We start from the raw sequence: 25,577 nt of genomic DNA on the forward strand, positions 1-25,577 counted from the left end.
TTCTCCACGTTTATAAATCGAACAGCCGTCTACGCAGAACTAAGCTCGCGCTGCAGCTGGAGTATCCTGTTCCGTGCGAAAACGTAATGACCGTGCCATCTGATAGAGAATTCGGGAAACACGGAGGTGTAGAACCGATCGATAAAATTAAACTGGAAAGGACGCGACTGTTCAGACGTTCTCTGCCCTTCCGAAGCAATGAAAGAATATTATTTAGGCGCTCTTCTGAATATGCGACTTTCAATGAAAATCCGTCGCTATTAATGGCGACACTTAGGAACCACACTGTCGATAATGAATTAGATGATTCTCATTGAATAGATAAATATATTACACTTTCACTTACAATACATTCATTAGAAAATACATTTAACTTTCGTGAATATTCTGATAGTAATACAAAATGTTCGAAGAGCTTTAAGCCTCGATGCAACATTACATACTTCCGATCAAGTGTCTCTCTATTGTCGAAGCATTCGTTACCTCGGATCCCGCGTTTTCTATCTTGTGCTCGCGTGCAACGAGAAAGGAAGAATCAACGGAAGAGAATGTATCATCAATCTTCCTTCAACTATTCTGTATACAAGGGGAGTCGAATGTTTACGCAGAATTCAACCTACAATTGTAACGGCGTGGCGGTGTATATAGAGCAGATTGCTAACGTGCTCGGCATAGAGTGTATATGCTTCGATGAATGGTGAACGAAGTCGGGATAGCAAGTTTTATTGCGAACGTACCACACATGTTTACGTTACAATGCGGCTTTTTCCACAGTTATTTATTTTAGAAAAATACATTAAAAATGTCAGACTAACAATTACACTAAACGTAACGGGCAACGTGGAACATATGACAGTATTTAGATACGGCGAATACAATTTTTCTTTTCAGAGTGCCAGCGAAACGAACACCGTGTCGTGGGATTTCTCGTACTACCTCGCACAAACGTTTCCAATGACTTATAGAGTACAGCGTGTACGCGGCGTTGCATTGCTCGTTACGTTTACGGCTAATATAACAAAAAATCTTATAATCGAGGAATTAATTTAACGTAAGTGTCGCAGAAGTACCATTCGTACTGTTAAGTGCCAAGTGCTCGCTGACTATATGCATTATATACCGATATGTATATAATTATTATTGGTTTTTTTTGTATGTTCAAACAAAGAACGTTAATATAGATTGTATGTTGCTTCATACCATTAACATAGGTACACGTGTATTATTATACACATAGTGACATGTTTAACATGCAATTAATCCGAAGCTGCACAAACAGTATTTGTTGCGCTTATTACTTCCCAGTGTACACAGCCCTCTTCACTTTTTTTTTTGTTTTACTCTACATTTATTAACGAATCGTACTATGAATAAAAACAAAAATGTTGTGGGGGCAACATCTGATAAACGAATGTTATAATTCCTTTAAACGACGTAGTGTCCGACACGCAGGCCTTCGATCGTCGGTGTAAAGGAACTGCCCCCGAAATGTGAGGAGCAATTTAGAAACAGAAGCTTGCGGAGTCGATGATTTTATAAATATTATATACTTCGTATCTGAACAAACTGTGAAGACGGTATTCATTTACAGAAAGGAACGTTCGATCTTCCATGTTCGACCTTGTGCTCAGACTAAAATGCCCTTTAACGTAAGTAGAACGGAAAGTATGTGTGAGATACGCGCCACATGTAATTCTTATTCCGAGGAATTTTAATACAGTCTGACGTGTAGAAATGGCAATCGTCGGTGAACTTGTAAAACCATTGGAGTTTGATTTGCAATCATGTGGGTATAAAGAAACATCGTCTCGAGGGTATTCGAAGTGCAAGGACTATTTTAAATGTAAAAAGTACATCGATTCTCTTTTCTTTACGTGTCGTTACTATCGTATTCGAGATGCGAAATTAAAAAGTGGCCCCTTTCTGCAATATTGTCGCACATTCTCTTCAGTATCATGGCCAATAGTGTTCGTGATGATGAGATATAATCTTACGAGTGTACAGTGATTGCAAATTAAATCCTCTTAATCGCAATAGAAAATTTGTACTACGTAAATTTTAAAGTCTTTATAGTTTTATCTGCGAAACCATTAACAAAATAAATAAAGTTTCTAACATACTTCTCAAAATACATAAATATACTTTTGAAACTAGACATAATTAACACCGATGTTATCTCCAATGTAGGACAAATGATTTAGCGTACGCGCTTGGCGTACCTTTGAATCTGCAATGGGAAACGCTTCCTTCCCATACGTATTGCGAGTCGAACCATCGGCGTACGAATATGTTCGCTTGGAAGTAACGCGATCGCACTTTGAATTTAAGAAGCACAATTCCCATACACTGGAGTAGAACAAACTAATTTTCCTCAGAACTTTCACGCATGTATTTGCTTTACATTTTCATGATGTTCCATTACAAACGAAAGAAAATTCTGTTGGTAAATAGTAAAACAAATAAAATTGCACCATTGTTCGTAATTTCCATAAGACGCTAGTTATGTTCTGAGATTACATTTCTTTCCGGGTTTCAGAGCAAATGTGCCTCGTGTCGCAGAACTCGAGAAATACTGAAATAAACATAGGTGTGCCACTGTAAAAATGTCCCTCTTAGCCTTTGCGTCGCTGCATGATTTAAAAGGCACATCTCAGGTCGAAAGAAACTCTCTACTCGAACATACCTAGTTCTGCGTAGCAAGGTAAAAACAATATCGTTTTAATGAGAAAGATAGAAAGATCAACTTCCTTTGATCTCTACATTTCATAAAAGTCTATAATATAATGTCACTTCCACTAAAACTGGAATCATTAATATTTATGCTATATATTATTTCATAAAAAATAGAAGAACCAAAAAGCTATTGCAATGCGTAAACCACTATGCTACGAAGAAGTTGCAACTTGATTAACGTATTCGGTTGGACAGAAATTTTGCGGTCGCGTCCCTGAATTTACCATCGGGATGGAAACAAGCCAGAGACAATTTGTCGATAAAGGAACAAGAGTTTTTCAAATAACACAGATGCTTACGTCGAATGCGAGAGAAGAAAAAAAAAAATTAAGAACGTTAACTTCTTATCAGTTGAATCAAGTACAGGTCTCGTTACATTCTTCGCTCCGCGTAACGTTAACATTATTTCTTCTTTATAATACGAAAATAAGAACAGAACGCTATGCCAATAATACAAGTATAAATTAAACCTCGTTCACAATAAGAAATTAAAGTGATAGTTAAGAGGAAGCCAATGTGACTGTTTTCGGTTTCTCTTAAGTCCGTAAATCGAACATCTTTACAAAACGTGAGAGCTGCAGCTTGCTTAGCAGTCTGTTCGTATCATTTCTTTCGCTCTTCAATAAAAAAAGAAGACTTTCAAGCCAGTGACTCTCGAACACACCCCGCGTTCGTGAACGCAACGGATTTACGTGGAAAGGAAAGAAAATAGTCACTAGATTTACAGAAAGCCTGCTCCTTCTACGTTTTGCACTATGTATACGACGCGCAAGAATTTTCTCTTCATAGAAAAAAAAAGGATCAATATTTTTTTTAAACATTTACATGAAAGACCGCAGGCGGTTTGAAAATCACTGACCCAAATGAGTCGATTAGAAATAGCAAATAAAATGCAATAGTGTTAGTTTTTTTTTTTACCAGGCACAAATGGAATCTATAGTTAATTTTTCCACTACACACTGCCGAAACGAAAGGAAATCTTATATGCGCTACGAAATCTTCCCTTACTTTACGCGTTTTCAGTCTCTCCGAAGTGTTCGAAACTGCGCCGTCGCTTTTGTACTCGAAATACAAAACCGGAGGCTCCTTTAGCGTGAATCGTTCATCTAAGTAGGTCATTTATTTGTCGACTTCGCAAAAGGAAAATCACGGTGCGTAATAAAGATAAGCCTCTTGATCCTCGTGCTCTAATTAATACACCGATCTCGCACAAGCCGCGTGAATTTTCCAGGACAGCAGTCAATTATTTTCCCCCGCGGGGGGAAAGCAACTCGAAATAAAAATCCCATTTCCCCGATACGAAAAGAAACCGTGAAACGAAATGCAGTATGAAAGCTACAGGTCCTTAAAAATTTTGTTTTATCGGCTAAAAAATGAGACCAATTATCATGTACATATATATATATATAATTAAGATATATATAAATCTTAATCGGAGGCAATATATATCTTAATTACGCAGAAACTTCAACAGAATATGTTAATTTTTTGTGTATGCACAACATCTATATATGTATATTCGTATATTTTTATCGTGTAACCTCGTTGCAGGTTAAATAGCATTCTTTCCGAATGTACCAGTTAATATAATATCCTTTGCTTCATTGTGCAAACATATAAACAAAATATACTACATCCTGTCATGTTTATAAAACACTGACATTAATTTCTGTTAAATTTTAACAAATCTGCTCTCGTCGTCTGTTCGATCTGTCTTGTCAACGAATGTCCACCCTCTGCCACTTCCCACAATGGTACCCATAATGGGGAAGCGCGCCGATCAACCCCCTCCCCTCGCCAGTTCTATAAATTTGAATTCCAATGCGGCGGCTACCTCTCGCGCTCCTTAGAATACATCGATCTCTATAATAAACTCTTACTGCGGCTAGTAAAAATGAAATGGATGGGGGCTTCCTGCAATAACTAAATAAGAGCCACTATCACCAAGGATTTCGCGTGTCCGACAAATGTGTTTTCTGGAGATATCACATATTTATAGCTAGCTTATATACGCGTCGATGAGAATTACCGGAGGAACCCGAATTTCGTGATCGGAGAAGAAACGTTACGTGCCAGCAGAGACTTATCAAAGGCATAGTAACGCGGGAAAGTGGCGTGCCCCAGTTCGCGTTACGCCACACCAACAATTTCGGGCGTTGAAAAAGAAGGGGATGATATTATTCCTCTATCTACCGATAGTGCGTCGAGGTATCGTCGTCCGGCGTCTTGGTTTCTTTTTGATTCTGCTTTGGGAGAGCATTAGTATTCTCCTTACGCAAACAGTAGAAATTCTATTTACTTTCAGTCATTCCATTGGAAAGTTTAGGCATGCCCGATGCATGGAAGTTCGCACAAAGAATTATTTGCACATGTCAGAAAGAAGAGCATGTTCCCTCGTCAAACGAATAGTGGTCAGATCTAAGAAGTAAGCGGTTTTAGTAAGATTATCCCTTACTATTATTTTTTAGAATTGTCCTCTTCGCTCGACCAGTGTTTCTCTTGTTCCTGCAGCTCGAATTCCCATCGCAGTTCCAATTCCCGCATGTCGTTCGCGATGCCCGCCTCGTACGTGTCCTCCTAAGCGACCGATCGACAATGAAGTAACTTCATAGATAATTTTTATAACGGTCAGAAGGTTTACTAATGCGACAACGGTGCGCCTCACCTCTTCAGATTTATAATCCTGATTGAAATTCTGCGTGCTAAGCATGTTATTGGGCGACTGAATCCACGGCACAGTGCCGTACGGGCTCCAATTTCGCACGTCCTTCTCCTTTTCCCTTATGCCAGCTTCAATCATCTGCAACTCTTGCGCCAGCCTTTCTCCCGCTGAAAACGTAGCTCCCTGCGTGGCAAGCTGGACAATTTCGTTTCGCACTTCACTATTACTACATTCACGCGAGATCTCTTACAGCATTGCAAATTACAGTTTAAAAGTACCTTCAAGTCGTTTATCTTCTTTTCCAAGTGTTTCAACTGCTGCTTCACTTTCTGCGACTCGAGAATTAAACTGGGAATGGTTTATATCGTGGTGAGATATTTCGTGTAATTAACGTTAAGGTACAAATCCACGATGAGGAGAAAATATCTGACTTTAATCTCACGAGACAATTGTTTCATTATTTTTTTAATTATTTCGTCATGTGTTTCGTGCAAAGATGGGGGAAAATTTTAATTAAATACAAATTTCGAATAACGAATAAAAGTTAAAAAAATATTGTTGAATGAAGAAATTAACTTCATTCGTCAAATAATCTGAAGTTAAAGTAACTTTTATTTGATCCATAATTATTTAAATAATTTTTTATTTGGATAATGCCCAACTCTGGTTTCATGAAATTAGACAAATTTCACGATATATTTTCAAAAATCTCATCTCTCGCCACTATTCCCATTATTTACATTTAGTTGTTGCTGAGATTTTTGTCTCATGATAGACAAGTCTCGCGTAAAATCTCATCGTATATTCGGACCTTGGAATATTCTAATATCAGGAGATCGACTTACTCTTTCGACATGCACTCTGATCGCGAAAGTTGCGTGGGAGTTGACGATTCGGACATATTGCGACCAAAGGTGATGTAATTCTCTCCAAAGCCAGGACTGTTAATAGATTGCACGCCACCGTTCGCGCCGATCGTAGCGTAAGCTGTAATATCCAAGTACACACTTATAAATCGTTCTAGAATTTCTTCATTCCCAATTGCTCTATTCGCATTGCACTGTACATACGTTGATTACCATAATACCAAGATGCGATAGAATTCGCTGTTGGCATCGGTCGAAAGGCGGATATCGTTGGTGGTGCACCTCCCTCGCCGTAGAAGTTGGCTGGTTGTATACCATTGCCAGACCTAGAGTCATCGTAGTTGCATTTGACATCGCATTCGCGTTGAACTTAAATTTCCCACGCTCCACAATTCGTCTACAATTACTTTCTCTGAAAAGTATCGTTACCTCATCAAGTTCTTGGATAACTTGGAGATCGGCCCGTATTTACTGCTGGACGATGCGTCGAATGGCACGAACTCGTCGTCGAATAGAATCGGGTCTGCGCATCGGAAGTTGTTGTTGCAGTTTATATTCGACGGAGGAACCATGGGATTGTTGGGTGTGTTCGTCCAGATGGAAAAATTTGACGATAGTGTGTCTCCTTGTACGTCGTAATTCTGTAAACAAAATAAAAGCCGATAATGAAGAGCACGAGGGAAGCGGAAAACTATTTTTAATAAACGATCGGTCGTACCGTTTTTATCTGCGGCACTTGCTTGTTGACAATCGTTTCCAACTGATTTAAAATTTCCATCCTGCGTTGCAGCAACATCGCCAATGTTTTGGCCACTGTCCTCTGATTTAACGTATAGGCGTAAGGACGGTTTAATATGCACGTGGGTGTAATATTTATTACTGTATACGAATGGTGGATTTATATTACCTTTTTAGTGTTAGAAATCCCATTCGTTACGTTGGTCGAAACTTGCGACGATTCCCACATACTGAAATTAGGTGCCGGGTAATCGATGGGTGCGTTGGGCATTATGTAGTGGGAGCAGTACATATCCATGTTTTTAGGGGGTATCATGGGCGAAATCCCTTGCGGGGATGGTAGCATATAATTCGTCAGCGACCCAACGAAGTTGTTCTCGTTCGTTGGAGTGTGGTGTTGCATCGGATTCACTTTATTTATAGAATTGAAATCTGAAAATGGTGCGTCTGACATTTATTCTTGTCGATTTTGGGCAGAATTCACTTTATAGTAGGGGTGGGTTCGAACCTAATTTTTAAATTCTCGAAACTTGAAGCGCTGATTCTGTTTTGTAAACGGAATATCTTGCTTTAAAAACAGAACAAACAAAAATGTAACAATATACAAATTCTCGAGGCATTTTATACTTTTTTATCTGGGTTTCGAGAGTTTCGAATAAAGTGCAAAGTTTCGAATTCTCGAATCCCGAATAAAGTGCAAAGTTTCGAATTCTTGAATCCCGAATAAAGTGCAAAGTTTCGAATTCTCGAAACTTGTTTGGGTTTACAGGTTTCAACGCTTTGAGAAACCCATCCCTACTTAACACGTATACTTACTTTCCCTATGCGTATTATCATGTGACTTTATGGAATGATAAGCTAAATCTTCGTTCTGCTTGAACGTCTTATTGTTCGATCCAGTCACCGATTTGTCCGTCTTTGCATCCGAATTGTTGGTTATTGGTAAATTTGACCTGATGCTTAACTTCCGATTTTTCGATCTGTATCTGATAAACAAACGTTACATCTTTCGAACGTTACACACATAAGCTTGATATAGATTCTCATTTTTAAACGGTGCATACGGCCATACTTACTTATCCAGTTCCATATCACTGTGAGCAAATGTACAACTAGTAGATCTAGGACAAGATCCTCTAAGAGCAAGATCTCGGCACATGCTCACTTTATATTTCGGTTGTCCTGGGCCTACGTTGTGTGTACCGTCTTGTGTCTTTCGATTACCATGCTGCTGAATGAACTCTACTAATGCTGTGACTACTGTTCTAACTGCTTCTAACGCCGCCCGACACTCTGCTAACGTAGGAGGTTCTGTTTCTGGAATAAAGATGACGTAATGAGAATCCCAAGTATCTGATTTATTTAACGTAACTTTTCTATAAGAATACACACCTGGGCTGGGATCTATCGCAGCTAACAACTCTAGTTGCGGTCTTAGACTGCTCAATTGTCCAGGATCGGGAGTACGTTGAAGAGCAATGACCAGCTCTTCCACGCTTTGAGCAAAAGATTGCGGAGTCTGGAGTTTGTCTATAATGCTTTGCATGTGAGATTTATGGCTCGTATCTCCATACAACAACGCCGACCACTGATCGGGTGCTATTCTTAAGCCGGCTTCAGTTGCAATCTGCACTATTTGAGCATCGTGCTCCCTCCTTAAAGCTTCGTACGTCCTGAATTCTTCTTTCAGTTGCATCAATGATGAATCTCCTTCTCGTTTAGATACCTAATTGAATATTACAATTGAAAGTTGTTTAAATCGCCTTTTAACAGCCAGCGATAATTACAAACAAACCAAAATATATATATTACCTTGAAACAACTCGCTCTATATAACAATTGTACAACATGACCTATACTCGTCTTGGATGCTTGAGGAAAATGTGATTCTAAACGCTGAACTACAAACATAACTAACACTTTTCTAGATAGAGCCGATCCATCCTCCAAAGCCAATAGAACGAGCTTCAGTACTTCTTCTTGCATCGCTACAGGTGGACAGGAAAATGTAGTTCAAGCATACTAATTACACAAATTCCCTTGTTTCAATAAGCCACTTTATTACAGCATACCTGGTCCAAGAAATTGACAGCCACGAGCACGTACAGCGGCCCATAAATTAGCACTGAGTTGCTGCGGATTTTGATGTTGAAGTATCAATTCCGTAACCGATCGTTCCCCCAAACTCCTAGCCGCTCTCACGGCGCGCGCTCTTCCTTCCGGCTCAACCAACTGGCAACCCACGAGAGTTACCAATTTCCTCTGCATCGGCCGAGACACGAGTCCCATACCTGTTGTATTCACAGAAACAGTGTCGGATTAGACGATATCGAATCGCAGTGGCGAGTGCTAAGCGAAATTACCTGTGGACAAAGTAGGATTTGCCTGACATGGTTTGAGATATAAAGCAAGTTCCTCAATGCAACGTTTAGCAACCAAATAATTAGAATGCTCTTCGGGTGGTAGTAACTTCTGATAAGATGTTGCAACATTTGTGGGAACGGGATTTCCTACTAGTTGTAGAAGAGCTTCGTTTACTGGCAATCTTTCGATTTCTGTATTGATAATGCTCTGAAAAACAAAGTTCGTAGCGAATTACAGTTCTCCTCGAAGCATACTCCTCTGATACACGATACATTCTACAAAGCGAAGGCTACGAAATCTCTTCGCACACAGAATCAATGCATTCGCCGTCGACGTCTCTAAATAGAAATTCTTGTGCACGCACAAGCGAAAAGGTACATAACTGGAAACTCTCTTAATAGGTATAGATCGAATGGATCTAAATAAACGTATCCCGCAGCGCATAAGCATAGAAACGCTCTCGAAGAGCATTAACAACCTCGTACCTGATCGAAAGGGCATTGTTTACGGTGTAAATTTGCAAGGCACGTACGACATATAGTATGTCCACATCCTAACGATATCGGGCCACGTATGGCCACGTCGAAGTCATGACAGCAAATTGGACAAGAAAGAAATTCAGTCCACTGCGGTGCCTGTATTGGCATTCTAAAACACAATCACATAGAAGCATTACTCCAACCTCCCCGTTTCACAGTTCCCCCCACCCCCCACCCCCGCAACGTTACACCGTTCGCTCGTCAGAATTCCGCGGAGCGTGCTGTTTAATAGGAAAACATTGGACCTACGTTGCACGGAGTCTTTCATTTATGTTGGTCTAAGGCCCGTCGTGCATTCACCCAAACATCGGAGACGTGCATCGCGTTATTACGACTCGGCACAACACATCGCGCAACAAAATCGAAAATAGCCCGGATACAGGATTTAAACGAGTATTACCCCGGATTCGATCGGTTCGCAGGTTCACAGGGCTGGGAACGAATGGAAAGGAGGCTTCGTTCCGATTGCAAAACATTTATCTATAGATATAAACCTGTTCGAAACAGTAACGTTTGCTCATCAACTGTTTTCCACGCGACGATTAGTGGTCCCACCCCGATCCTCCCGTTTAAAGGTATCGCACCCTCGTTACCAACAGGAATGCGTAGGAAAGATCGAGGGTGTGCGAAATTCCCGATCGCGCGACTGCATCCGAATTTTTTAATCGCTGTCGTCGCTGCTCTCGTGCCCGTCGTACTAACGTTTGCTCTACATACAGGAGCCGAGGGAAATGAAAGGAAGAAAGACGGAAAGGAGGAGACGGCATCTGCTTTTGCCACGAGGGGAAATGTCCGGGCGATCTAATCCCGTTTAATAAGACGGATAATCGAGAACTCACCTCGTTATTGCCCTCACAAAACATCACATTAACTACTCGGTTACTTCGCACATAGTTCTGCCATCGAAGCGAGAACAGATGAATCACAAATAGTAAGATGAGCTCGGCACGAATATTCTTCGCGTATACTTTTTTACCTCGCCAGCACCCATGACGAAAACAATCTAGAAAAATGATTCTCCAGCTTCCCTCGGCAGGGAGCGCTGGGAATAGGTGTGATTCACTAGTGATCCTCTAGGCAGTGATCGGAACAACGTGTATCGTCGCTGATTGGTTGCCGCGATTTTTTAGCAAAAGTGGAAGTAGACAGAGAAAGAAACTGTAAAAAAAGAAAGGGACAGAAATACTGATAGAAACAGACAGAAAGAGAGGGAGAGAAATACTGATAGAAAGAGATAGATAAATATTTAGGTTATGTTATTTCCGGTTTTGCTCCAAAATGGCGGCGGTTATACCGATCACTCCCTAGAGGATCACTAGTGTGATTCTAGATCTTCGAGATAATTCAATGAAAAATCCTAACGATGTGCTTAAAGAATTCTGTTTATCGATCATTAAATACTCATTCATAATTTCTCAATAATATTGCTCGAAGGAATTCGTATGCGCGCTATTATTTACTTACCTTTCATTACACCAGTCGCTATTGATGCGCCCGCCTCTTAAGGAGGTTCGATACCGGAGCAAAAATGATGAGAAATCTTTGAAAAGTGTTTTAAATTAATGTTCAAAGTGTAGTCCGCATTGTGTAAAAATTTCAAGTCGATTGACCACATGGTTTTTGAAAAAATTGAAATCAAAATTGCGCTCTTATACACAGGCTGTTATGAGAGAAGCGATAAAATTTCTATAAAATATTACACAGAGACCTTAAAAATGATGAGAAAGTTCTAAAAAATGTTGCAATGAAAAGCTTAAATATTCCTGTGAAATTCTAAAAAAGAAAATCGGACATGGACCGTACCGATTTATTAGATAATTGAATAAATAGACAGCAATGTGCTCGTATTTTTGGAACTGCCTGAAGGAACTGTTTGAAACGTGGCAACGCTGTACGCCGGGTAGTCATCTATACAATGTATACTTGCGCAAAGCACGCAGTAAAAATTGGTAAAAACACTACCAAGCTGTAAACATGTATTTAGTAATTTGTTGTCGCATTTCACTCACATATTTTACGCTACTTTTAATGAAAATATTTTGTTTCTGGCTGCATTAAACATACTTTGCGTTTAATTGAATTCCAAAACAAAATATTTAGTAATAATTTTATTAGGAATAGACATGCAAATAACATTTTTGTCTACATATTTTTTTTTTATCTAAGATTGGTATCACTGCAGAGCTCCCATGTATAAGCATAGGCTTTGTTGCGTACTTTGGCGGTGATTTTAGGAAGAGAACGCGGGTTGGTGCCCGTGGAGTGATGGAGCACTCTGCTCGCAAAATGTGCGGGTGTTTTAAATGAAATGTAAATTGTTCAATGGTAAAACTTCAATATATTCTTAATAAGTTTTCAAGAGATCGCCAATCAGGACGAAGGATGCGCCAATTCAAGCGGTAGGTTATCCCGCGGTTGTCCGTTCGCCCCCGCGAATCGACGTCCATCTTTCCTTCTAATTCCGGGTGGTGGTGGGAACTCTGTGGAAGCGCGCTTTTCCGTTACACGACGGGGTGCCCACGTGGGAAGAGAAAATAGGCTCTGCTCCGAGGATCGAGAGAACAACCCTTGAAGGAAATTTATGACTTCCTTAGCGTCGCCAACACTTCTGGAGTCAATCGACACTCCTAAAGACTAACAAAGGACAAGGCCTTCCTTCTCAAGAGATTACGTGACTTAGAAGAAACTCGCAATTCGTTTCGGAGTCTATTAATTGGTGTCCTCTTCCTGTTTTCGAACTCTGCCCAAGATCTTTCCCACGTATGCCACCCGCATCGCGCATCCTTAATATTACTTTCTCAATCATACGCAACATCGGCTTTCAAATTTCCCTCCTGACTTACCTATCGATTATATACATTTCTGAGACTATATTCGCGTGGCACGCAATAACTTACCCCTCTCGCCTCCTGCCCCGCAAGTGAGGTATCGAAACCTCCTTAACGATTATTGTACTCGAGTTTCGCATCTATCCGAATCGCGAATGTATGATTTCTTTCGCTCAGTTCAGCTCAGTTCACTGCCTGCAAACTGCCAGGAACGATAGCCTTGCTGTCGCTGAATTTCTAAATGCAAAAAGCGTAGGTGGACATGCATTCTGCTCGCGGATGGACCGTGTAAGCCCCGACCGCACCGACTGAGGCTTAATTAATATTCTTCTTTACTCGAACTCGTTGAATATAGAATACCGGAGAGATATTGCTATTTGGGCGGCGAGAGATCCTAATTAAACATGTTGCCGTTGACACAGGAACTGTACGATATCGCGGTTCCTATGATAATAAATGGTGTCTCGCATCCGATCGAGTACGCCAAAGTTTTGATACAGGTAAAATATGCACAGTCGATAAATTGCCTGGCCGATGAGAGTTCAGCGGAAGCTTATAATTTTTATTTATAACGCAACAGATCGGGTACGAACCGATTCCACCCCGACGAACAACTACTATATTTAACCGACCGGCTTTATCGTTGCCTAATGTTTTCCAGTACGGTAAGTAACTTCCTTCGCAGGATCAGCATCCCTTGTAGCATTCTCTAATCATTCTCAACAAATAATACCGATACTCAACGAGTCTACCTAATTTCTTCCGTTTTTTTTCTTTGTTTACCTTTCGATTCCACTCGTTTCAGGAATACTTAACGCACGCCACATTGTAATTCTCATCCTAATCAATGCAAAATATTTCTCTCCCCTCCCTGCTTTACAGTTAGATACATAAAAAGCGTAGATGGAATTTCCGGCTGCTACCGTGGCCTCATCCCAAAATTGTGTGCCTATACCGTAAGCAATGTAGCTTTTAAGAGAACCTCTAAATGTATCGAACTTATCGTTGAGCGATTCGAGAACGAGGAGAACGACCGTAAAGTCAGGTAAGCGTGCTCGTGCGCGGCCAGGGTACGACAATGGAGGTCCGAAAACTAAAAGTTTGTTTCTTGCAGTCAGAGGCCTAAGAAGAGAGGGGTGTACGAGTTCTTACGAGATCTTGTTAGTAAAATGATCGCCATTATAGTTAGCCACCCTTTGGATGTTATCGCGTTGAGGATGATGGCACAATTCGTTGGCGGGGAAACGAAATACAAGTATATCGTTGATTAAACAAGACGAGACGAGTGTGTTTCCTATTGTTTCTATAGCGGTTTCCTTTCTTTCATCCATCGATAGCGGACTGTTCAGGTCGTTTGTGGAGGTGTATAGAGAGAATGGAATTAAGGGATACTATGCAGGAATAGTGCCTCGCCTTATCGGACACGCCGCTGTATCAGTGCTAGTCAGTTCTTCTACTTATGTTATTGATAAGTACGTTATAAGCGACCGTGAATTAAAGCCGTACGCTGCGTCTACCATGAACGTAAGTCGCCTAATTGCTTGCGCACGTTGTTCCGAAATTAATAACTTTGATACTTTTGCAGTTTATAGCGGCGACGATTACATATCCATTTCTGGTGGTATCACATTGTATGGCTGTTAACGATTGCGGGTAAGCCGATCTAAGACGTCGCTCGTGTTTATTAGGGTGGCTCTTATTTTCGACTTTTGAATTTTCTTCGGGGCACCCTCCAGAATAGTTCCAAATAATTAAGAAAAAATCCGTGTAAAGTTTGAACTCGATTGGATAACGGGAAAGGGTGCCCCTGGGCCCTTAAACATTTAAATCATTATTTAACAGCTCGCGAAGTAGATTTTATATAATATCCTCCAAGTTATTGATTACATAAAAAAATATGTAAAACAAAAGTTGTAGATCTGGACACGGAGCATCTTTTATGTTGTATTACTTTTTCTCGTGCGGGAAACGGTTTTCGAAAAAAGTTCAAAAAACTTTTTTCCCTCAAATTTTGAAAGTTTAAATGCTTCTAGAACACTTTTTATTTATGAAGGCGAACAAGAAATGGAATTTTTATTTTCGAGGACTATTTTTTAAACATTTAAGAGGGTGGGGCATATACCAAAATATGCGAAAAAAATCAATAACTTGAAGGATATTATATAAATTCTACTTCGTGAGCTGTTAAATAATGATTTAAATGTTTAAAGGCCCAGGGGCACCCTTTCCCGTTATCCGATCGAGTTCAAACTTTACACGGATTTTTTCTTAATTATTTGGAACTATTCTGGAGGGTGCTCCGAAGAAAATCTTTGAAATTTTTTTTTACCAAGAGTAAATAAAAGCCACCCCCTAGTGTTTACAACACATCTGAATAGTATCGTATTAATGTTCTTCGTTGACTCAGGTTAATAGCCGGTCTTCCTCCACAAATGCCAATTTATAATAGTTGGTTGGATTGCTGGTCTCATCTTTCAGCCACCAACCAGTTAAAGAGGGGAAACAGCCTTCTATGGCGCTATTATACAGGACCGCAAGTGGTAATAAATGGGAACCCGATACCCATCACCAAAGAGAATTTTCATCAACTAAATACAACACAGTAATAATGTCGCATTAGTTTGTATTCGAGAGACCAACAGTAAAATCGATTCAGTGCTACATTCTTTTCGCCTTGTAAATTTACTAACGCTGCATATAAGTTGCATTTATATATCTTTTCAAGTCAATCTCAAACGTTGGTGTATTGATTATAGACTCCTTTCTTTTTTTTTTTGGTATTACGTTTCGTCGGGAAATGCATTTTATATCGGACGCTGAACAAAATTTTCTTTTACCAGTACAACTACAGCATATATTATAAAAGTGCGTTAGATGCACAAACTTTTAGTACATGTACAAGTATTACTTATATAAGTACAGTTCGTTATCATTTCAATCATCATTTTTAATCATTCACGCTCTTCCTCGTGGGTAGTATGTATGTCTAAATTGTTGCTTGAGGATTAAAAAGAAAAGGGAAAAACTGTACTGAAATTTTTGATCGCATAGTTTTACGATACGATGAAATAAAAGAAGTGATTATCCTAAATTCTTTCTTATAGCAAAGTTAATGTTTACGGAAACTGATACGTTCAGTTTTATTAATAACGATTGTTTAAGGATTATTGAATTATATGAAACAATATCTCGTGTATAAAGTTTACAAATTGGTGTTGAAATCTCTGCCCTGTAAATCTCCCCACATTTTATGTATCATGGATTACGCGAAAGCCTTTAAACCCATCGTGTATGTATCTGTACACACGAATGTGAAAAAAAATGGAATGCAAGAAAAATTGAGTTATACGATCGAGCATGCATCTGCGAGAAATATCTGTTAATGAATTACAACTATAAATATATAAAGCAATTGTATAAAGTTATGGTTAAACACATCTGTGATAATGTTTCTGTAATTCTTACGGTGTAAGTTTAAAATGAGTTTCAATCCGAAAAGGGAATCGTGACTGAAATCTTAATCGCAAAATGTGTAAACTGAATTTATACAAGAGGAGGAAGAAAATAAACTCCTACATTAATATCAGACAATAAAGAATGAGATTTCTAAAAGGAAACAAATATTTAATTCATACTTTTTATTATTTATTATTTCGATGGTTCCAATCAATTCAGAATATAGTTCATCAGGCATCGAGAAGTTACATGAGTATTTCATTATTAGACTGTACCTGTCTTCCTAAGTATCCTATAAATAATACACAGAAGCCTATATACTGTATCGCGGTTTCCATAATTGTATAAAAAAAAAAAACGATATCCACTCGAGCTACAAACTGAATTATTACACAGGTGTTCCGTCAGGTGTTGTATTTGAACTTCAATTTATCTATGTAGTGCGACAAGACAAATGTGAATACTGAACAAAACGATGTTCGCTTCTCCGATTCAAGAGAGTCCATTTAAATGAGCAAACCTTGTACTAGACATGTAAATATATGTGGTGCCGCTTCATTCCTTGCTTAACAGAAGCATTACAATTTTCTGCTGGTAGCGATATGAAATAATTGTACTACGATCTAAAACGAATTGATAAGCATGATACATCTTACGTACTACAACTATAGCAGTTTGGGCATTACGGGATACTTTTAGCTCCCCTACATTTCCTTCGTATTAGGCGTTACTTCTGGGATCGGACCCATTACCTGTTCGTTTGCATGTGAATGAAACTGTGGAACGCTAACTTGTAATACAGATCTTATTATCCATTAAAGTTATTTGCTCCAAATGTTTCAGTGTACACGTTTATAAAACAGTAACTTCGAAAATAACACGACGCATGGTACGAGAAGTTTGTAAAGGCAATGAAATGCGATAGAAAACATCTAGATGTATATACACAATTTACCGGCATCACGCTTCTCGCGACTAATGTCAATTAATAAAGAACGTGGGAGCATGGTGACCATTTTATTGGCAAAATTCCGTAACTTATTCTTATATCCTCGTATGCGAAAGTGGTCGAGTAGACGCAGCAATTAATTAACACATACTTGCTTTAATTTAAAATTAAGGAACGTATCCTTTCAAGGTAGATTTCTATGGTTCGTTCAATATACGAGAGGTTCCCTCGTATCTATACAATTCCATGTCTTTCGGTGTCTCGTTTCTAACATTAATCCATCTATTACATCTCGGATTCCTCGATATTTCATATTACGCAACTACAGGAGAGGGTTGTCGTAGAGCTATACACTATGCGTTTGATCTTCTTTACAATTGCAATAAAGATTCAAACCGTTAACATTTAATATTTATTTAACAAGTATTACCTTACGCTATCAGATATAACAAGTGATTGCTGTCAGGTTCATGTTATCACGACGATAGCCATAAGTTTCATATTCTATGTACATCGAAGAATACTGTATATTCAGGAATGTTTTACAGAACCAATGAATGAAGAAGCATGTCTCGATCCTAGTCACGTTTATCTAAAGCACGTTTTTGTACATCGAAACAATAAATATGCAGCTTATTTGAAGGCCGTTCAATATTCACATTCCATGGCAATGATTCCGACAAATATCTTCCAGGCATTCTCGTGTGCAAGAGTCCCTTTCGAATACTACGTAGTGAAAGATACCCCCGTTTTAAATACCATGTATATACAATAGTATATCTGTCATTAAATCCTTATAAAAGAAAACGAAACTTAAAATAAATAAAGTACAAACAGTACTGTGGCAGTTATAGTACTTAATATACTTACAGAATGTAAATTTTTGGAGGATACGATCACTATCTTATCATAATCTACCAACTAAAACCTTTTAAGTTCCATCGTGTTGTCAAAGTCGTATTAAATTATGTCGCCAACTCATAATTGTTCCCAAAAACAAGGAATTAATACACCATCTATTAACCACGCACTCAAATCTCCTCATAATAATCAATCGGCTACAAGAATTCTAATTCACTGGCAACATCCGAGAATTCCATGACAATTTTCAACGTTTTTTATGAGAGAGAGAAAAAATAACGCGAATTCCTATACGCTGTACGATTGTATGATAAAACAATAGTTTTTAATGCGCCATTATTAATTACCAAAAGCAATAGTATTTTGATTTTCATCTATTCGTAATCACTTAAACGATAAGTCCATTTGAAAATAACTTTCCTCTTTCTTTCATCGGAGATATCGGCGATGCGATGTTATCTACTCGTTAAATATCTCTAGAGTATGGAACTTTATGTATACTCTTCCGTGACAAATGCGATAGTGAATTTTCAGAGAAATGTACACAATAGTGAAAATATAATAACGACTATTCAAAGGATTCTATATGCTTATAATATTGTAAGAAAAATATCGTTTATCGTATTATATTTACTATGGAGAATTGACTCACGTTTGTATATTATGCGTAATGGCCAACTTTTAGTATATTCGAAAATATCTTTTATAATGCTCGTCGGTGAGGGGAGATTTAAAACGAAACACATACTTTACAGAAATTATCTATACATCGCGTTTGAAGCTTATGCCGCCGCTCGCAATGCCTTACATACGTATTAATATTCGCGCAATGATTGAGAATTTTGATGCCCCGAGACATTCGACTAAGTGTTACAATTAATATGTAATTCGTTTTCATTCTGCATAAAGTTCCATCATCTTATTGTTCTAGAAGGTTCAGCTCTTTCGTATAATATAATTTGACGCGCAACAGATATTAGCAGTCGCCTTTAGAATTATATGGACACAATTTCATTACTGAATCTACTTGATCGTTGTTCAGAAATAATAGACTGATAATTATAATTCTGTATTGCGTACGTTTAGACTGTTCGTGTGTTTAACTACTAACATAAATTAGGCCATAGCGAAAGTGTGTTGCGGTGATTCCCAATAGGCACGAATAGCTACAATGATTCGTGCCTAGTGTACGTAACATACACCGATTCGTATTTGGAAAAGAGACACCAGGATACGTCGCGTTTACCTTGATTCCACGAGCCCCAAACTTCATGGGAAGGGCAATCGTGTGTAGGCGCGCACTAATTCAATGAACATTGGTTCTCGGCATACCTATCGTAGTTCACCACCTTCGCTATTACTCCTCTGTGTATATTACAATGTAGATTTAGAGCATCGTCCATCTAAATCTGCGATTAATACTAATTGTAATGTCATGAATCATTCTTTTTCTTCTGCTCATCGTGCGACCAGGTTTTTACTTCAAGTCTAATTCAACTTCTGGATTCTCTAATGAAAATGGTTTGAGGTTCTCCACCACCGGCGTCTGATCGGGATCGATCCGTATGCGGATTCTATTAGTTTCTAAAGACCGCGGAAGCGTACGTGGAAGATCGTCTTTGTATGAGCCGGACATAGGCGAGGTGTATGGTACATAAATTCGTACAACGTCTGGGCTTGGCTGATGAGGCGTTGCTCTTGGCGTGGGCAGGCCTCCACTGCCAGAGCTGGCATTAGAGATATTACTTTGAGTATCGAGACTATTGTCTAACGCCTGTGACCGTGTCGCCGAACTAAATACGGAAAGGTCGGCTGTCGAGGTAACAGATGTGTCTGCCAATGACCGGCGTGAGCCATTGGGAGAGGCCCCATCGTCGAGACTTGGATCAAATGAGAATTTGCTTCCTGCACATATATTTAATTTTTATTATACTACAATAGGGCATCGGGGCAAACATGTGTCGACAGAATAGCTTCGCATGGGAAAGTGTAATACATTCAACTTAAAACTCTCGCTATCCACAAACATCTCATGCTTCCCTCGTACCAGTTTAAATGCTTCACTTACATGAAAATAATATCACTATGATTTTCATCGTAACTATTAATGGCAACGAAAACTTCCCTTAACTCTCTGCGATTTAATATCAATGTAACGTAATAAAAATATCGTACAACATGCATAACTGCCTATCGATTCCTTGAGATTCGTACGTGCTTTTCTCACGTGTACCTCTTTATATGAAATATGCTAAATATACTGTGTACATTTCATGGAATAATCACAGTCTATTACCCCTTACTTTTACTCCGCGTTACACTAAAGTTATTGAGAGATATCTTTGATACAATTTTAGAGGCATTTACAACTACATTGTAACGACGCTAAGTACAGTGGCGGACGAAAGAAAGTTTACAACTTTTAAAATCGCATAACTCTTTTAGAATTGGTCCAAACGACATGAGTTTTTTTAGAAGCTAGAAGGATTTGTTTGCTAAGTGACGTGTTTCGTCGTTTTGAAAAAAAAAAGCAATTGGTCGGAATAGCAAAAAAAAATAGTAATGTCGGTTTTTAAACTTTTTTTGTGAGCCTGTGATGAAAATTCAAAAAACCCGTTTGTAGATCGAAGTAAGTTGTATACATGCCTAAAATTTCATCAAAATCGGTTAACGTTGCTCTGAGCTGTAAACGCTTAAAGATCGGAGAATAACGTTCGAAAATCGTGAAATTCCCGAAATCAGCGATTTTTTTTAATTTTCATTACAGGCTCACAAAAAGAAGTTTAAAAACGACATTTACTATTTTTTTTTTTTACTATTCCGACCGATTGCATTTTTTTCAAAACGACGAAACACGTCACTAGGCAAACTAATCCTTCTAGCTTCTAAAAAAAAACTCATGTCGTTTGGACCAATTCTAAAAAGAGTTATGCGATTTTAAAAGTTGCAAAGTTTCTTTCGTCCACCACTGTATGTGAAATTTTTTTCTACGATAATACTAACGATTATAATACTTCAATTCTAAATCTCTTCTGTAGAGTATTTCTGTAAAATCCTCTGCGGATAATTGAGCAATATTGTGCACAACGGTTTTTAGTATCTGAGCCTTATGGTTAAAAGTATCTTACAGCCTAGTGTTGTATACAATCATTATATCAATCTCTGAATCTCTATCTTTATCTGTTTTCGTGTCCTTGACGATACTCTCTTGTTCACAATGCAGGAAGCAAGCATTTATATTACCATGTACTATGTTTTCACTATATCGTAACTCACCGCCAAGACCACAACCAGTTGGCTCGACTGGTGTTGTACTTTCTCTATCGTCCTCAACGAGCACCAGGTCTCTGCGCTGCGTTATGGATTCACGCATTACATGCTGTGCCTCGCTAAACTCCTCGGTGCGCCTGCCAACCTGAGCACACAGAATTGTAAAACGCATCGTAATTCAATCTTCTTGTATTCATAAATCGCCGAGATATTATTTGCGTTAAGTATTTAGTGATCGTGACCAAGTATCAATTACCTTGCTTGCGAACGAAGGCTCTTTGAATGTGCCGAATGGAATTCGTGGTAACTCGTGTGGTAAGGGAGGGCCGGGGTAATCTAGCTTAGCACGTTTCAACTCTTCCATACTACGCTCCATAGTACTTATCACCGTATCATCATCGAAGCAGAAATCTTTCTCTAACTTAATTTGCAAATAATTACAGAACTCGTCTAGACTTTCCATCGGCATAAGGAAACGCTTATGCATTTTCATGATTGTGTATGCCACGCCAGGTAAAACACGATCACCGTCTAATAAAAATACATCCCAAATTCGAAGGCCGAGACTAACAGGCGTCTGTCATAAATAAATTATTACGCTTAAATATGGCATCTGTTCGATACTATCCCTTAAGGGGTCATTCTGGTGATCACGCAAAATTCGGCAACATTCAGGCTTTTTTTTCGCATTGAATTTGTTTTTCTCAGTGATTTTGAATTTAAGATAACATTGAATAAACACAATTAAAAGTGTATTTAAAAAATCGTTCCGTATACATTACAAGTAGCTTAATAACTGAAAAAAAAGTTTGACATTGTTATTCATTGTAATCACTGAGAAAAAAAGCCTGAATGTTGCCGAATTTTTCGGCGTGATTACCAGAATGACCCCTTAATTCCAACACAATTTTAATAAAAGAACAGGTAAATGAATATTTTACTTACCCTCTCTTGGAAAACAACGAAAAACCATTTTAACGCGTAGAGAATAGAATCGCAGCCGCACTTATCAAGTTTCCGTTTCAACTTCGGTAGAAATTTATTCATAATTTTATCATGGTGTTCTATGAAACGATTTAATTTTGGGAACCCGTCAACATAGAATCCTAAAAGGAGATACACCTATTTATATTCATGGATCAAGCTTTGCTAGTGCAGAATTTATAAATCAAATTCTGACCATGCATAGTGTACTTTTTATCGGCAAGTAACACGGAGAGACCCCAAAACGCGTCTTCCTCGTCCATATACAGCAGAAGTAGTCCAGCTAATACAGACATTCCTTGACAGTAACCCACTTCCATATTATACATGCTGTAGGCAGCCAAGACGTAAAACATAGATCGTTGTTTTATGCTATACCTCTCTCTATCGAACAGAAAACGAAAGATTAAAGTCTCGAGCACATGAAACCTGTTTCTACTACGTCTTAAAGCATTTAGTACCTTGGCAGGAAATTCTAAATTCTATTTACAGTGGGTAAAAAAAGTATTGGCACAGCCGCTTTGTTTTAAATATCATGATATATTCATACAATATATGTCCTTTAATGTCTTTTAACATACAGAAGTAATGTATTTTTTCAGAACTCTAAATAATGTAATTTACGCGATTCATATTCTGTTTTTCCAGTTCGGTGTTCGATCTCCTCCACGCAAACTTTTTCCCATCGGAGCCAAAAATGTTGAATTTACTCTCATCCGAGAATATAACATTTTTCCAAAATTCCACTGGCTTATTTACATACGCTTTAGCAAAGCCGAGCCATTTCCGTCTATTAGTATCATTTATGAACGGCTTCTATCTCGCCGCTCTGCCGTAAATTGTAGCAGAGTGTAGAACATTTCGTATAGTCTGAGCAGTAACTGTCTTTCCCGAAGATGTTGCAATATCGACAGACAAATTCTGAGCACTAACAAACGGGGTGTTTACGACTTCTCTTATAATATGTCGTCGCTCTCTTACTGTTAATACTTTCGGCCGCCCCGATCGTTCATATTCATACTTTTTTTTATCACATGTCTCACTGTAGAGAAACTTAACTTTAACGCTTTTCCGATTTTCCGATAACTCTCGCCACGTTTACGCAGGAAAATAATTTCATATCGCACGAAAGTAGACGATTCGTTTTTCTTAGCAACCATGGTCTCTTTGCTAAGTGTAAGCACAGACTAACTGGACGAATTGAGCGAAGCGCGTCATGCTTAAAACAAAATGTGTTTACGTATGTGCTCTTACCATTGTGTTTACGATAAACAAAAACAAGTAATTGTGGACTTTCTATTATAGTCGCAACTGTGTCAATACTTTTTTGAGTAACGAATTTTATTTTTTATTTCTTTACTTGCTTAAATTACATTATTCAGAGTTCTGAAAAAACACACTACTTCTGTATACTAGAAGACATTAAAGGAGCTATTTTGTATTAATATATTACTTAAATATATCAAGATATTTAAAGGAAAGTGGGTGTGCCAATACTTTTCTTACCCACTGTACATACCTGTAATTGATATGATCTCTGTATTGTCTAGCCACATCAGCATCGATCTGCCGTATCTCGGTAGACCACTGACGCGCGAGCTTCAACATCTCGTCGTATTTACCCGCTTGTTCTCTCTTCAAATTTTTAATACCCAGGAGCAGCGCCCAGACTTGGCCGCGAAATCTATTAGGAATTCCTTTATATACTCTACGCCGTAACTTCTCTTTAGTCGAGGAACTGTCCCATTGCTTCGTCATTTTCTCCCACTTCTTTAGTCTCTCCATTTCCACACGGTGAATCTTAACTTCATTCTGGTCCGGCTTTTGTGGCAGACGTTTATCACTGGAGCATCAAACGTTGAGGTATCGATAAACAAAGTAATACAGTATTCCCTCGCCTAGAACCGAGCTTGGCCCGCGCGTTAGGAGGTCGACGCTGTGCCCACCACTTCTGGCTCGCTCCTGTCCTGCGAAGGCGAGAGCGAGATGGAACGAGGGCGAGTCAGAGAGACCGAAAGCGAGCGAGAACGACGCGTCGATACTTTGTATTGCTCCGTCTTTCGTACACACGATACCCCGCCCTTTGCGTTTGACTAGCTCTCGCCTTTCGCAAGAAAGAAGCGAGGAACGACCATTCGTGCCCCAGAATAGAAACGTTACTGCTACTATAGTTACTGTATGAATCCATATCTGTCCGTGGCGTGGTACACTTCGTAGGTAGGATCTTCCCATGGATCGATCTCCGCTCCATTCTCTCGACCACGGTCGTAGCAGCTAAATATTCTATCTCGCTCTGCGGCAGACCGTTTCAATAGTTCTTCCTCATTCATCCCCCGTGAGAATTCTCGACCAGATTCTTACAAACATGCCGTCTTGTTAAGAAGATTCTATTTGCGTTAGGCTGTTACCTGAAACGATACTGCCGATGAAACCGAACCTCCCCCTCGTATATTTCGGCCGTGCCGAACAATAGGACCAATATCTGACACACAGGCGCACACCGAACTGTTATCAACACGCACCACTGATAAAATCGGATTCAAAAATTTCTTATTATTCCCGGCGCGAAAGGCGATAAAGTATAGAGCAGATACGCATTACAATACGAGCTCCAGATAACGATTAGATTTTTTTTCTTTTTTTCTTCTGTACGCGCGCGAGACGCAGGTAGGTAAATCTACGTTGTAAACTTGCGACGTTCTTAAGTTAACGCGATACATATTGACAAGAGGAAAGGTTATATACAGTGGGGTCATATGATGCCCCTGATAAACGATCTTGATCTTACCGCTAAGGATCGAACTGCGCGACTACAGATACCGCATGATTAGCAATTAACTACTTTCCGTCGTTTCATATTACAGGGAAAATCCATTCGTAACAGTCACTCGTTTAGCAAAACTCACATCTACACATACCATACCAGAGCACGCAACTTCAAGCCGGATTCGGATGTTTCCATTCTCTTTCGTATATGCACCAGCGCTGCCAACATATCGAAGTTAATATTCATCACCACTAGGGAATGGAAGTACCATCTGCAGCCCAGTGGGTTTTTTTTCTGGATAAATAAACTCGCTATTAGTGGGCATCGCCCATAATAGATAAATATTTTAACAGTTCAATCTGTGTTTCATATAGTTTACTATAAGATAAGGCGGGAAAATAATGGGTCCGTCGTATTGCTGTGTCACACTTTTTCACCTTATTTTTTGTGGTCTGTTGGATAGAGTAATGCAAGTTTACCTAGGCAGTAATAATGATAGAGTAACGCAAGTTTGCCTAGGCAGTCATAAATCTTGCCAGACATAAATTACCTACTCGAGT

The 25,577-nt window shown here is 39.0% G+C and overlaps 3 protein-coding genes across 6 annotated transcripts; 1 reads left to right on the forward strand and 2 right to left on the reverse strand.

Annotated features, from left to right (window-relative positions):
- Window positions 1–707: 707 nt before the first annotated feature.
- Roq (RING finger and CCCH-type zinc finger domain-containing protein roquin) lies at window positions 708–10,904 on the reverse strand. 2 transcript variants are annotated; one of them, XM_076817908.1, is made up of 16 exons: window positions 10,742–10,904; window positions 9,849–10,011; window positions 9,363–9,570; window positions 9,072–9,290; window positions 8,812–8,987; window positions 8,392–8,725; window positions 8,076–8,316; window positions 7,816–7,985; window positions 7,169–7,431; window positions 6,980–7,081; window positions 6,691–6,902; window positions 6,466–6,587; window positions 6,241–6,382; window positions 5,674–5,743; window positions 5,399–5,590; window positions 708–5,310 (listed from the first exon to the last, which is right to left on the reverse strand). In XM_076817908.1, exons 2-16 carry the CDS (start codon window positions 10,008–10,010, stop codon window positions 5,191–5,193), a joined length of 2,733 nt encoding a protein of 910 aa, XP_076674023.1. In that variant the 5' UTR covers window position 10,011; window positions 10,742–10,904; the 3' UTR covers window positions 708–5,190. The 2 variants fall into 2 exon arrangements, with proteins under 2 accessions (XP_076674023.1, XP_076674033.1); XM_076817918.1 differs by lacking the exon at window positions 9,849–10,011 and having other exon boundaries at window positions 10,742–10,900.
- A 2,013-nt stretch (window positions 10,905–12,917) lies between these two features.
- LOC143372141 (mitochondrial carrier homolog 2) lies at window positions 12,918–18,261 on the forward strand. Its single transcript, XM_076818088.1, has 7 exons — window positions 12,918–13,230; window positions 13,311–13,395; window positions 13,613–13,775; window positions 13,845–13,985; window positions 14,068–14,254; window positions 14,316–14,383; window positions 15,138–18,261. Exons 1-7 carry the CDS (start codon window positions 13,135–13,137, stop codon window positions 15,334–15,336), a joined length of 939 nt encoding a protein of 312 aa, XP_076674203.1. The 5' UTR covers window positions 12,918–13,134; the 3' UTR covers window positions 15,337–18,261.
- Window positions 17,471–25,294, reverse strand: Rn-tre (Related to the N terminus of tre oncogene). Of its 3 annotated transcripts, none has more exons than XM_076817979.1 (8): window positions 25,174–25,294; window positions 24,426–24,658; window positions 23,770–24,093; window positions 22,447–22,634; window positions 22,212–22,372; window positions 21,523–21,843; window positions 21,273–21,411; window positions 17,471–19,901 (listed from the first exon to the last, which is right to left on the reverse strand). In XM_076817979.1, exons 2-8 carry the CDS (start codon window positions 24,578–24,580, stop codon window positions 19,474–19,476), a joined length of 1,716 nt encoding a protein of 571 aa, XP_076674094.1. In that variant the 5' UTR covers window positions 24,581–24,658; window positions 25,174–25,294; the 3' UTR covers window positions 17,471–19,473. The 3 variants fall into 3 exon arrangements, with proteins under 3 accessions (XP_076674094.1, XP_076674084.1, XP_076674103.1); XM_076817969.1 differs by having other exon boundaries at window positions 25,039–25,175; XM_076817988.1 differs by lacking the exon at window positions 17,471–19,901 and having other exon boundaries at window positions 20,877–21,411; window positions 25,039–25,175.
- Between the last annotated feature and the right edge of the window lie 283 nt (window positions 25,295–25,577).

Source organism: Andrena cerasifolii, chromosome 1, assembly GCF_050908995.1.
Source record: "Andrena cerasifolii isolate SP2316 chromosome 1, iyAndCera1_principal, whole genome shotgun sequence".
Taxonomy (NCBI): domain Eukaryota; kingdom Metazoa; phylum Arthropoda; class Insecta; order Hymenoptera; family Andrenidae; genus Andrena; species Andrena cerasifolii.